At 45.9% G+C, this 14,548-nt stretch overlaps 1 protein-coding gene across 2 annotated transcripts in view; it reads right to left on the reverse strand.

The window, feature by feature from the left end:
• Positions 1 to 1,528: 1,528 nt before the first annotated feature.
• The window catches only part of LOC147628327 (leucine-rich repeat receptor protein kinase HPCA1-like), a 29,369-nt gene continuing 16,349 nt past the window's right edge, over positions 1,529 to 14,548 (reverse strand). For both annotated transcript variants that reach the window (XM_086813418.1, XM_086813419.1), the window contains exons 16-19: positions 3,598 to 3,740; positions 3,296 to 3,515; positions 2,388 to 2,629; positions 1,529 to 2,295 (exon numbers count right to left, since the gene is read on the reverse strand). In XM_086813418.1, the coding sequence (XP_086669544.1) occupies positions 1,819 to 2,295; positions 2,388 to 2,629; positions 3,296 to 3,515; positions 3,598 to 3,740 (1,082 nt within the window). In that variant the 3' untranslated portion in view covers positions 1,529 to 1,818. The remainder of the gene's footprint in view (positions 2,296 to 2,387; positions 2,630 to 3,295; positions 3,516 to 3,597; positions 3,741 to 14,548) is intronic.

Raw genomic sequence — 14,548 nt, forward strand, 5'->3', positions numbered from 1 at the left:
CTGTTGCCCCTCTGTCCAATGATAAGAATACAGAGTCTGAACCTTCTATTCAAAAAATCCCTAAATATCCATTTGAGAAAAAAACTAAATTGTTTGAAGTCTCTGTCACAGTTGCTATAGGAAATAGAGATATTGATGTTCGCTCATGGGAACCACTGTTAGGATGGAATGCCTCAAGGGTTTGTTTGCCCTTGAAAAAGAAGGTACTCTAAATCACCTCCATTTCCAGATGGTAATAACTATCATGGCTCCTTCACTCATTAGTATTGGTAAAACCATCAGACGATACCTAGGATGGGAGTTCTCTAAACCAGAAGGAGCCATAATCATGTGCAGAGACAACAGATTCAAATGCACACACTCGAAGGCATTGTCGGTTATTGCATGAAGGATCTTCAAATTCTTCTCGCACTATCAACAAAAGAAATAACTAGAGGCAGACAGCTCTACGCGCTGTATGGACAGGCTGATCTTAAAAACAAAGTTTGTTTGTCTCCTGTTAATCTTTTTGAGAGAGCCTATGTTTTTATAGACAACTATGTATCTAACAAGCTAGGTGCATCACTTGAAAGCACACTTTTGAAAATGGTACACACAAGCAAGTACTACCCTGCTATGTCCTGGATAATTCCAAAGACAGGAAATGGGATGAGCAGGAGGAGGTCAACAAAGATCTGGAAAGTAATGAAATTGCCTCACCTAACACAATGTATGAAAATAGATGAGATTTTTTTTACAAAGAACCTAGGTGGTAGAGCGAGATATTATGATCCATTGTACCAACATCCAGATAATGATGAAGATGAAAATCAAAGGAATGAACGAACAGATGCTGACATGCAACCCGAGTCAAAACAACCCTGTTATTGTAGATGATAATGATGGAGGTTTTGAAGCAAAGCCAAATTATAGTCAATCTCATCTCTCTGTGTCATTTTTATCTTCGGTTTGTAACAGTCTGGTTTTGATTTGGAGTTCGTTTGTAACTTACTATGCTTTTCACAACGAAGATAACTTTGATGCTATCCTCTTGAATAGGATCAACAGTTTTCGAACTATGTATTTCTCTGAATTCTCTTGTATTTTGGCTCGTCAATATAATATAATATGCAATTCTTCATTTTGGACTTTTGTCTCGTTGGTTTTACAACCTTCTTTTTTCGATGAATGTTCTGTAAATTTGTTATTTGCTTCAACATTAATTTGAAACCTTTCTTTTTTATCGAAGTCACAAGTCACGATACATTAATTAATTAATTATATACACCCACAATGATTTTTTTCTCCGCTTGAATTAAATAGATGCAAATTTGCTTAAAAAAAATGCAAGCCGATCTCTCTGTCATGAAGTGGCGGGACGTTGATATGCTTGGGAGCCTTAGGTCACACATCTACATAAAGCCCAATAGGTGTTGCGTAGTAGTATGCGCTTTACATACTGCATAGTCTACAAATCTTGTCCTCCCTTGGTATCCACGTTGGTCTACCGGTCTCGATTTCTAAAGTTGGCCAATAGCAATGCTCATAGTATTACATCCATGTAACTTGGTCTCTCTATGAATATATAGCACAAGCTTATATAGCGTGTACATTTTATACAGCACAGTTTGCTTTTGAGGTCAGATTGTTTTATAGAAAATGTTGTGCCTTATAGCACAATCTCTGCTATATATCACAAACATGTACAAATTGTTATAATGGAGCATAGGTTGCTATATAGCATAGATTGTAGTAAAGCACTACTTACCATGATATCTGTGAGACACTACTTTTCTAGCCACCTTACCATGCTTCGAGTCGCTGACCACTCAGCTTTCATCACTTGGGCTCTACATTTATGTTTCTCTCAATTTCGCTTGTGCTGTATTCAAATGAAGTGCCAAGATTCTGTTGCATCATGAATGTCAGCTTTTCTCCATATAATTGTTCATGTTTTCCCTCCAAGTTTACATCTATGTTAGAAGAGGGCACTTCTGAAAGATACTCAATCTCCTTCACCACCTCTACCATGGTGGGTCGGGCGACAACAGTATCCTGCACACAGCACAATGCTAACTCCACTAGTCTTTCCAATGCCTTTCGTGGATACTCTCTCAGATCAGGGTCCACCATGGATTTGACCACTAAATCCATCCCACCTTGTGCAAGGGTTTTTCTAATCTCATGCACCACGTACTTGCCTCTTTGAATTGGCAGCCTAGCAGTCACCACTTCAAGCAACACCACGCCAAAACTGTACACATCACTCTTATCTGTGAATATGTTGGTCATGAAATAGTCTGGGTCCAAGTATCCCTGCAGTGAATGAAGAAATGCCACATAAGAATTTGAGGCCTGATGTTGAGGAGGCAAAACTTTTGATACACCAATGGGTCCATTCCTCTTACCATTGTTCCTTTGACCTGTGTGGACAAAGAAGCCACCGCATGCTCGGGAGGTGCAAGATGGGAGAGCCCAAAATCTGCAACCTTGGCCACCAGCTTGTCATCAAGGAGGATGTTGCTTGACTTAATATCTCTATGAGTAATGGGTGGATTAGCTTCGGTGTGCAGGTACGCAATGCCCCTCGCGGAATCAAGGGCAAGTGCTATCCTCGTTTCCCAGTCCATCTTTTCACCAGTTGTACTACCTATGAAGACACAACAATGGCATGACATTTTCCATGTTAATTTACATCACACGTCATCGAAAGGAGGTGCCTCTTTACAACCTCCTCGCAAGATGCATCCGCTAGTGTAGTAGCAAGGTCCCATACCAATTCAAGAATGGGGGACTTGGATGGGGAAGATCCCACATTCAGGCTGATGGGCAATCAAGATGGGCCCACCAGCCTGGCGGGTCATCTTGTCTATAAAGAGACTAAGAGGCCGCCTCCATACCCACGTACTTTTGGAGGTGTAAGGGGGGCAGCAAGTAGAAAATCCGCCCCCATTCCCTCCTACTTTTGGAGGTTTAGGGGGCGCAACCGATAGAAAACCGGGTCTTTGCCTCTCTAGCTGGTGTAAAGGGTGCTCTCTTGAGCACCTCTAGAGAGGCAAAGACCCCACCCTTTACACCAGCTAGAGAGGCAAAGACCCAGTTGCCCCCCCTAAACCTCCAAAAGTAGGAGGGTATGGGGGCGGCCTCTAAGCTTAACCAAGGGATTGGTGAGGTGTTTATAACTCCACCCCAATTGACCAAAAAGACCTATCTGTCTACTCATATCACCTTTAAAATACCAACAATGCCTACTTTGCCTAGTCAAACAAAGTTAATTAGCATTCAATCTAGATTAAGATTCACTTGCATATAGTACCTGAGAGGTAATCTCTTAATGTCCCATTTGGCATGTACTCGTATACAAGCATCTGCTCACCTTCTTCCAAGCAAAATCCTATCAAACCCACTAAGTTTCTATGGTGCACTCTAGACAAGAGCTCTATCTCATTTTTGAACTCATTGGCACCTTGGAAAGAGTCAATCCTTGCCCTCTTAATGGCCACTCTCTCTCCTGATAGCAGAAAGCCTTTGTATACCTGCAAAAATCAAATAATGAAGTGGCACATCCAGAGATAAATGGCACACGTGAAGGTACGTAGTTGAGCTGCAATCTAATACCTTGCCATATCCCCCTTCACCAATCTCATTGCTTTGGCTAAAGTTGTTGGTACACTTTCTTATTTCGTCAAACGAGAACCACCGGGCACCTTTCAATTGAGGAATATCTACAGTTTCCCCTTCACCACCTGCTATCCAAGAAGCTGGCGACAAAGAAAAAATAGAACAAAAAGGCTTCATGGTTTTCCTAAGTTATTATTCATCACATTGCTAGATGAGATGCAAAGGTCATCTATTGCATGAATTCTTATCATGGACTGTTGATTTTTATCAAAACTAAAACCTTACATTACTAGATGAGATGCCAAGGTTGTCCATTGCAGATTATTGACATATAACAAAACTAAAACGTTATGTTGCTAGATGAGACACTGAGGTTGTCCAATACATGCAGCAATATTGTCATTGTCTATTGAAATATATCAAAACTAAGACCTCGGTTGCTAGATGAGATGCCACGGTTGTCTATGACATGCATTCTTATTGATTTATGTCAAACTAAGCTTACATTGCTAGATGAGATGCAAATGTTGACTACAGCATGCATTCTTCTCATTTGTTTCATTAATTAGTGATATATCAAAACTAAGACCTTGTCTACTGTATGCATTACTCTCACTAATATCATAATTAATAATATATCAAAACAAAGACCTTACATTGTTATATGAGATGCCAAGGTTGTCCAATGCATGCAATCTTCTACATCAAAACCAAGACCTTATGTCACTAGATGAGATGCCAAGGTTGTCCAATGCAAGCATTCTTCTTCACATTGATTAAGACCTTACCTTTTTTTTCCCCTCTGGTAAAGAGATCCTTCTATTAGTAACCAAACAAAATATCCATGCTGGCTAAGTACAAACTCAGCTCCATAGAGGGGAGTGATAATCAAGAAAACTCAGAAAAAAGGGAAGGGGTGCTCTTCTCCCCTTGGCTGGCCGCTCTAAGGGAGAAGGCTACCTCATACAATTTTTATTTATTTCTTTATTTCCTTCTTTATTTATTTATTTATTTTGGGGGGGGGGGGGTGGGCGGGGGGGAACACAGAAGTGGTCTATAATGCCAAGTGGGCTCACCACCACTGTCAGTGAGAAAAGCACTATGACGCCAAATCCGCAGGAAGGCCTCACGGCGCCGGAGCCTCCCCTGATGTCCACGGAGGGTATGAATGATATTGAGTCACATGCTCAGGATGGTATCTGTTGGTTGGTGAGGGTGCATGCCATGCAACAATACTGCTGCAAATCCCCGATATCTGGTTGGAACTGGGAGTCCAATGATTAGAAGAGGGAGCTGAAACTAGGACTCCAGAGATACGGAGATGAGAGACGTGCAAGGCAAGGCCCCCACTATCCTCCTCATATGGCGGCCTCGGACTCAATGACCCAAGCAACTGTGCCCCAGGTGAAAATGCGGAGAATCCTCTACCAAACCTGCTAAGCCTTTGGGAAATCCCAAAGGCAATGTTGTTGGGACTCCTGAAGATGGTCACACCTCAAACAAATTGCTGGCCTGCCTCGAATGGCCAGCCAAGTGCGAACTGTCAGGCTCCGATGTGCCAGAGAGTACCCTTTCACAGCCGAAAACTGTCCCATAGCCTCTTCTAGAAATCCTAGAGAAATTGTCACGTGCATCCATGCCACGTAGACATATATGTACAAGAAGGTCCAAGACATGGAGTGGAAATTGATCCCATGTCAGCCTAGTCCAAGACGAGTTAGCCAGGGAAGCACACTTTTCGGATTATCCGGAATGTGTCCAAAGCCCCAATGACCATTAAGTGTGAGCCAGGAATCCCGAATTTTCCTCTCATAAGCTATTTACAGGCTAACCAAGAAATCAAGAAAGGCGCACAGTGTGCGATGATATACATCAAAACTGCCCAGACAGTGGCTAGTGCTTCAAAGAAGTACCAAGCTCTCCATGAAAAGTTCCCAAAAAAATTTCTTCAGGACAATATCCCTCCCTAGCTCCCCCCGTCTAGACCGAACGACCATAAGATAGACATCCTCCCAGGCTCGGATCCCCCAAGCAAGTTTCCATACCGCCTATCCAAGGCAATGGAATTGGAGTTGGACTGCCAACTCCAAGAACTGTTGCAATCTGGCTTCATACATCCCAGTGTGTCGCCATGTGCAGCACCAATCTTGTTTGTAAGGAAGAAGGATGGGTTCTTCTCGATTGTGTGTCAATTATCCTACACTCAATAAGCTGACTATCAAGAGTAAGTTCCCGATGGCTCGAATAGATTATATTCTCGAGAGGCTACATGGAGCCAAGATGTTCCCCAAACTAGATTTGAAGACTAGGTACCACCAGGTGAGGATTGTTGAGGGGAACACCCCCAAGACAACCTTTCATACAGAACACACTCACTATGAATTTGTGGTCGTGCGACGAACCCCCTATCCACATTCGACCGCATGATGATGCATGTTTTCAGGGACATGATTGGACAGTGTGTGTTTATATTTTTGGATAGCATACTAGTATTTTCAGCTACTGCTACTGTTGAGTAGCATGACATTGACGTGGGGAAAGTCTTTAAGTTGCTAGAAAGCAACGAGCTCTACATCAAGGAGAAGAAGTTGGAATTTTATTTGTTCGAGGTTCACTACCTTGGATACGTTATCAGTGCTAAGGGCATCCGACTTGATCTAGCCAAGGTGGCTGAGATTGTTAATTAGGAAGTACCACAGACCGCAGATGATATTAGATTCTTTGTGAATATATGCCAGGTATACTCTACTCGCATAGACAAATTCTCTGATCTCTCGTGGATCTCACCGATCTGCTAAAGGGTGTCAAGACTAGAAAGCAGTGGATCCGAATGATTCCACGAGCGTTGGAGGCATTCAAGAACCTCAAGGTTGCTTTGTCAGAAGCGCCTTATCTAGCGTTTACCTCGTGGGACAAGCCATTCCAAGTAATATCGATGCGAGTAATATCGCAATTGGAGGTGTGTTACAACAGAATGGCCATCCAGTAGCTTACATGTCTCGTAAGTTACTGCCCGGTCTACGATCGAGAACTCCTAGCAGTTATTCAAGCCTTGAAACACTGGAAACATTTCCTTCATGGCCGTGAATTTGAGGTTTGCACTAACCATCAAGCATTACGTTGGATTCAGACAATACCAAGTGCTCAATGGAGTGACCATCAGCACCGCTGGAGCCAAATCTTCCAGCAATTTGGTGGTATGATCGAGTACCTTCCACGAAAGGCCAACCCAGTGGCCGATGCTTTGAGCAGGAAGGGAACAGTAACATTGATTCATACCACTAGACTCGACCTTGTTGGTACGGAACTCGATGACATGAAGCATACGTACCTGGATTCCGAGAAATTCCGTACACAATGTGAGCAAGCATTGGATGCCACAGGACAATGCATTTTTTGATACGCGATAGTTGGCTTTTCTACAAAGGCCTACTTTGTGTTATGAAGTCGTTCAGGGCACAGCTCTTCTCCATGGCGCCCATGACGCCATCAGTGCTGGTCACCGGGGCATGCATTTGACTCTGGAGAAGTTAGAAAGTTGGCCAAGAATGAGGCGAGATGTGTTCGCTCATGTGCAACAGTGTGACATTTGTCAGAAAGTGAAATCTCCTCGTGCGAAGAAGATAGGGTTGCTACAGCCTTTACCGATTCCCAAAGGAACTTTCCAAGATATATCGATCAACTTTGTCACAAATCTGCCTCCCATTCCGAGTAAGCGTAATACTCGGTGCTTAACTATTATTGATAGATTTAGCAAATTTGTTATGATTATCCCATGCAGGGCAAATATGACTGTCGAAGACGTTGCCCATTTGTTCATTCGGCATTGGTACCCAATTGGCGGGATCCCTAGGACCATAGCGTCGGACCGAGATGCCATGTTTACCAATCAATTCTGGAGGGCATTGTTTGATAATTTTCGTACTAAACTGAATTTTTCCAGTGCATATCACCCACCACAAATTGATGGCTAGACAAAAATCTACAACCAGTTGACCTTTGATGTGCTAAAGTGTTATGTCCACGATCGGCAAGATAATTGGAAATCATATTTACCTTTAGTTCAAGCTGTTTTGAATAATTCTTTTTCTTCAACTATTAGCAGGACTCCATATGAAGTAGCCTTTGGAAGACCATTCCAGTCACTATTGACCAAAACCTGGTCTTCAGTACTTGAAGCAAACAGAATAACGGAGTCCACCCGGAGATTTTGGAGTCAGTGAAAGACACATTGGCTAAAGCGCAGGAGACCTACACTCGACAAGCCAACAAATACCTAAGGGATGTGAAGTTCTCGGAAGGAGATTGGGTTTATCCTTCGGATTATGAAACAAAGACTGAAACAAGTGGGCAAGCGATACCCAAAGTTATCGTTCAGGAGCTTCGAACCCTTTCCTATCCAGAGAAAGATCAACGAGGTTTCAATGAAGTTGAAGCTACCTCCGAGCTCGACTATGCACAACGTGTTCCATGTCAGTTGACTAAAACCATGTGCAGGTCCAATCCCTTCAGAAGTGAAAGACGAAGCGAAACCAGATATAGTGGATGAAGCTGAAGTGACGGTCCCAAAACAGATCCTTTTGCACCGCTTCAAGCATGGCTCAAGCCAAAGACAAAGATAGTTTCTCACAAAGTTTCAAGACCGAGGGACTCACGAAGTGGTGTGGCTTGACAAAGAATTCTTCGACGACTATCCGGCTTTATTGACGGACTATTTGAAGGCTATGCAGCTTCGTCAAGTTAAGGAGAAGAAAATGTCACGTGCATCCCGCACTTGGATGCCACGTAGACATACCTGTACAAGGAGGTGCAGGACATGGAGTGGAAATTGGTCCCATGTGAGGCCAGTCCGGGACGAGTCAACCAGGACGAGTCAACCAGGGTTCCACTCTACGCGTCCGAGGTCAGGTGTGCATTGTCCCGCACATGAAACAACGCCACCCCATACTGTGAGTCTCCCTCTAGAATGATGTAAGACGATCTGTGTGTTGGGTTTGCGACCAGACACCAGGCATCTGTAGAAGCATGTAGGATTTGCATGTAGAAAAGTGGTCCAGCCCATAGGGCTACCCCAAAAGAGGGCATAGTGCTCTTGCATGGCCATGGGGTAAGCTTAGAGCCACCTAGCTTACCCCACCCCGAAGGGCCAGGAGGGCCCCAAGCCTTGCCCACCAGCCCTAGAGTGGGCTGGGCAGGCTGTCGGCCAGCCCAAGGGGGCCTGGGCAGCCGACAGGCCCATGGGCCCTAACCAGCCAGTCGGCCAAGTGTGGGGGCAGCCCACACAGCCTGCGCAGGGCTGCCCAGCAGCCCAGCACAGGCTTCCAATGTGGAAGCGTAGCAAAAAAGGCATTTAATTGCATGATAGACCTGGTCGTGAGGATTTTCAGCAGGCCGACCCTTGTTGAGCTGGCCGACCAGAGCATGCAGCACTGTTTTAGCATCTCATTATTCACAATCAGTGGGGCGTTCCAAGGGCCAGGACAGCCAAGGGGAAGTGCTCCAGCCAAGGTGAAAAGTGCAGGTCAAGATTCAGTCTTTATTTTCAGATTTACATCATTCTAATAAAGCAAATACACCATTCGTGGTGGGGGGCCCTACAGAGGGTATTTGGGACCCAATACCATGTCCTCTCTCTCTCTCTCTCTCTCTCTCTATCTCTCTCTCTCTCTCTCTCTCTCTCTCTTTTCTGCACATCTTCTTCAGTATTGTGCGTTATATTCATCATGAATGATTGCTGAATTCTGAGCATTGAAGTTATCAATTCTTCCATCAAGCTTCTGCATGTTACAGAAACTGAGGAGGGAGGCCGTAAGACTACCAATGCCTCACTGGAGCTGGAGTGCCCTCGATCGCGGGCATCTGGATCCTGCGGCCCAGCCATGCAATGTAAGCCAAGAAAGGGGTGTCGGGAGCCTCCTCTCTAGCAAAGGGATCATGCCACTCTCCTATATCCCACTAAAGTCGCATGAGAGGGTGACACTCCCATAGCCATAACCACCAGAATCCTCTGTCCACCTTGGCTGGTGGAGGGTCTATGTACCAACTATGACCATGGAAACGTATCACCCTCACCCTCTACAAGGTGCATCCACTAAAATCCTCCAAAGGGGACTCTCCTCTGTCAAGTCTGCCATGTGGTCCCATAAAGAAGGTGAGGAAGGCGAAGCTCTCAGTAGTGCCATGGGCAATCAAAGGTATGTCATGTCTGGTGAACACTCCCAATCACTGCGGGGGAGAGGGTGCGGGATCAGGGCAAGCCACTCCAAGGGGATGGAAGAGTCAATGTCAAGGCTAAGTCTGTCCTAGCCCTGTATCCCAGTGAGACTCATACGGGCCTCCACGGGAAGCTGTCTGAAAAGCTGAGAGACCGAGTTAGGCCCATACTCAAAGCTTCCCACGATACGTGCAAACGTGCTTCCAGCATTTGATCACTAGGTAAACGGACCAGGGGGGTCCATATCAAGAGCTGACAGAGGCGCTCCTCTAAAGAAACTGGAGTGGACTGCTGAAGGGCTGGCCTCAGGTCGTCCCAAGCTGTTGTTTCATCGACAAACTCTAAGTCAAGCAGCTCGTCTTGCGAGTAGATGGGAAGATGTAGCTCCTATAGCATAGTCACGTGGGACGCGAAATGGGGATGGGGAATGGGGACAAAAAAGATTGAGAATGGCCATTCCCTATGACTATAGAGTGACATGGGACGGGAATGGGAACAGGAAGATGCTGCCATCCCCAACATTCCCAAGTCTAAAAATGCCAATTCCCTATGACTATGTCCTATAGCCCTATCTCTTGTGCAAAGAGAAAACTGCTCATGACCTCGAAAACAAGCAGGAAGAGAAAAGGTGCCCGTGGGCAGCCCTACCAGACCGAGTGAGAAAGCAAAAATCTGTCACCTTTGGCTCCTTGGATGAGAACCAGGTTGTGCAAAGCCGAATAGAGTCCAGAAACACCTCGAACCCACTCCTTTGGAAATCCCATGCGGCACATCGTCCCTTACAAAAAGCCCCATACCACCCTTGTCATAGACTTTCTCAAAATCAAGAAGAACTATCAAATCCTATTGCCTCAACCTGGCCAAAGCGATCGCCTCCCAAAAAGTGAAGATGTTGTTCAGAATGCTCTAATCCTAAACAAAACATGTTTGTATGCCATGAATCAAATCGGGGAGGAAAGGCTATAGTTCAAGGATAATGGATTTGGCTAAGATTTTGTATGTGGTCCCTAGGAGGGTGATGGGTCTCCACTGCCAAATCTCCAATGTGTCACCACCCTCCTTGGGAATCAAATGAATCAATCTCTCTCACAGCCTCTCCAACATGGAGTCTATGGTCATAATCTCATTGAAGGCAACTTTGAAGCCGCCTTCCATGAGATTCCAATGACAAAGAAATAAGGAAACACGAAGCCCATCCTCTCTAGGGCATTTTCCCCTAGGGAGTACACCTCCAAAGCCTCCACAAGCTCCTCTTAAGTTAAAGGTGTCAGCACGAAAGTATGGAGAGCGGGGAAGACCACCTCTCTCGTATGCCGCCAAACCCGCTCACGTGCATCCATCACCTCACAGGATAGGGGGGCACCTGTGAGAAGGAAATGGAAGAAATCCATGCCAATGACTCGCACTTGAGGGGGATCAGCAACTACGGATCCATCCCGGCCTTGCAATCTACGGATACCATCCCTCTACTTGTGCAGGCCTTTAATCTCAAAGAAATCTCCACGCGACCATGTCTCCCACCTGGGTCCAAAAGGACTCTCTACCATGGTATCTATACTCCACCCTCCGTTCCTCAATGGAGCTAAGCTCTCCACAAGCTACAACCATTTGGGCCTCAATCCATGGGCTATCTGGATTCTCCTGAAGCCGCTCTGCAAGGAGGCAAGGCTCCAACGGATGCTCCTCTCCTACTCTCTGAAGCCAACCAGTCACTCTGTGCAATCTCTTACAACAAACTCCTAATCTCGCCAAGGCCTGTGTCCAATGCCATATGACTGAACTAGTGCGGAAATCCAAACTCTTCTGAATCTCCTCAATCCTATCGCAAATCTTGGCATCATGAATGAGGCAATGAAACCGATCCCGTCAAGTGGGAAAGACTCCGTTGGACACCCACACGCTTAATAGCACAACTTTAAAACCACAAATATGAAATGGACAACTTAAAACAACTTGAAATTAAATGAAATGAAATGGAAAGATGGACACCAGCACTGGGGCCGGAACGGGCCGACCCCCCCCTCAATATGTGATATATTTATTGGGAGTACTTAATAAATACAATGCTCCATGGGTTCCAAGAACCAGATAATGTCCATGTACATATGAAAACAGTACCAAACAATTAGGCTCGAATTTCGATGTAGAAGCTTGAAGCAGAACGACCACTAGTGTGGTCCAATCTCTACGGTCCTGTGCTTTCACTGGACTCCGCGGAGAGCGCCTCACTGGTGTTCCGAGACCACGCACAAACAGGCGCTCTCGTACTAACGCCTGGCTCTCCCGATCTCAGCACCTTTGGACCGAGGTTCGCCAATATAGCTTGGACAACCCGGCACCGAACGGGTGTGGCCGAGTGGGATGAATCTTTTATCAGATTTAAACATAAAATACTTTATTCAAATCTGAAAATCACTTACTTGTAGATGGTTGATAGAAAACCAATACTTGTGGTATGCTAAAGCCACCCTTGATGAAGAAACAGTTGCCTCGTGGTGAACCACCAAGATAAGTATCACCACAAAAGACCACAGCCGCCTGCTGTGAGAGAAGAAGCATCCACTTGCAAGGGAGGAGATGCATGGCCGCAGAGTGGAGGAGCCCAAACAAAGTTGCCTGAGGGCAGTGTTCTACTGGCCGGAACACAAGTGCATAGCCACAGCCGTCTGTAGAGGCATGCGTGGCTTGGAGAGGTGCAGCCGGTAGAGAATGGGCAGCCTGCAGGTACTGTCGCCTGGGGGAGTAGCCACCTGTAGGAAGGAAGATGAAAGAAAAGAACACACCCAGCTGCCTGCAAAAAGGATAGGCAGCGCAGCCAGAGGGTAGGCTGTCGCCTGTAGGAGCAGAGGCAGCACGCTGTAGTCAGGAGCAGCCGCCTCTGTGCTGCTGTAGTGGCCTGGCTGCAGTGTACAGCCGCTTAGTTATGACCTAAAGAGGTGATGGCCTAGCAGCCGGCTGTAGCAGAGCAGAAATATAGGTGGCAGCTGCCTCTGTGCAAGAAGCGTAGCCTGAAACGTGTGCAGCCGTCAGCAACGTTGGAGGAGATGGCCCCTCTTGAGAGCATGCGCCTGTTGTGTGCAGTAGCACAGCTCCCTTTGCAGCCGTCAACAGCAAACGATGCAAGCGTAGGGTGATGAACAAACGCAAAAAAAATAGAAGCGATGGATGTTGACGCTTGAAGGAGAGAGTCCCTTGTTATAAAAAAAATTAAGGTGAAGTTAACTTTAGATTTCCACGCATGCATGTGGGGAAACTAGTGGGGGTAGGTGACCATGCCCACCCCCACACTCACTTAAAAGTGGGGCTCCCCACCTTGGCCCCTAAGTGGGTGCCCACTTTTAAATAAGTGTGGACACCTAACCTTATAAAATAAAGGGTTAGAATAAAAAAACATTAAAACAACAAGTGTAACATACTTACCACCTGTTCACATGCACTAAAACTCGTCAGAATACAGAGCAGACTTCACGACTCACTGGCAGGCGTCCCCGCTCAGTAAGTAACACGTCAAGCAAGCAAACACACAAATACATGTCATGCGAAAACAGTTTCAAGCATGCAAATCATGTGTGCATGTGCAAATAATAACATGGACATATCTCCCGTTCATGGAACAAGTACAAAATATCTGTCGGCACAAAACTGGCACGACATAAAACATAAAAACCTGGTCTTCCTATGGAGTGACAGTCCCATAGGTAAGACACAGTTCCAGGCACGAGTTTCCCTATGGTGTGACAGTCCCATAGGCAAAACACGGCACAAATACTGGCTCTTCCATGGCGTGACAATCCCATGGGTTGAACACAGTCCAGGTCATACACGGGTGGCACTGGTTTGGCTCCCGTCCATACGACACCAACCTGCTAACACACGGGTGGCACCAGTCTGGCTCCCGTCCATGTCAGCAAAATACTGGCCTCTTCACACGAGACACCGGCCTGGCCTCAAGTGAACGAGACGCAAAAACTGGAGATGGACCAAATGGTCGGCCAATTGGTGACAGGCAATCTGGGATCGGGTTGCTCAGATGTTTGCCCTGCTTCCATGCTCAAGGGAGAGAATGATGAGTGCATGATCGCAGAAAAGAGTGCCTGCCAGAATATCAACCATGCCACCTCGTCCACAAGCCCACTCATCCACATAAAGCCCGTCTAATCTAGGAAGGTTGGGGCATGTACCCCTCTTGTCGGATCTTGAGAAGCACAGACTTCCAAGGCTACGTCCAAACTCCAATAAATGCCAAGGGTCCTGTCCTCTCAAAGCCAAAATCAGCTCCTCCCAGGCCAAGTACTTCGTGGCCACCTCTAAGTCCATCCTTTGTCATCTCTAACATGTTGAAATCACCACCCATGCACCAAAAATTGGCCTAGGAGAGAGACTGATTGCGGTGTTTGGTGCATAGAGGTCTAAGAAGCCCACTTTGTCCTCTCCAATCCTAATGATCACCCATTGAGCTCTCCCAAGTGACAATGGTGCCTGAATCGATCATTGTGGGTAAGAACTACTTGTTGACAGAAATGCATACCTCACCTTGGATCTCAAAGGGGCCAAAAGTGTCACCAGCCCCAAGACATTTCCTAGTATGAAAGGGGTCTTGTGGACTCCAGGATGTCTAAATATTTGGAAAGTACAAACTTTGGGAATGGGGGATTATCCTAGAATACAAAGGACCACACTCCTAAAATTTAGGAGAGTTGCTATTTTTGGCCCGACTCCAATGGAAATTCTGTT

Source organism: Cibotium barometz, chromosome 19, assembly GCF_041138505.1.
Source record: "Cibotium barometz isolate CiBa-2024 chromosome 19, ASM4113850v1, whole genome shotgun sequence".
Classification (NCBI taxonomy): Eukaryota; Viridiplantae; Streptophyta; class Polypodiopsida; order Cyatheales; family Cibotiaceae; genus Cibotium; species Cibotium barometz.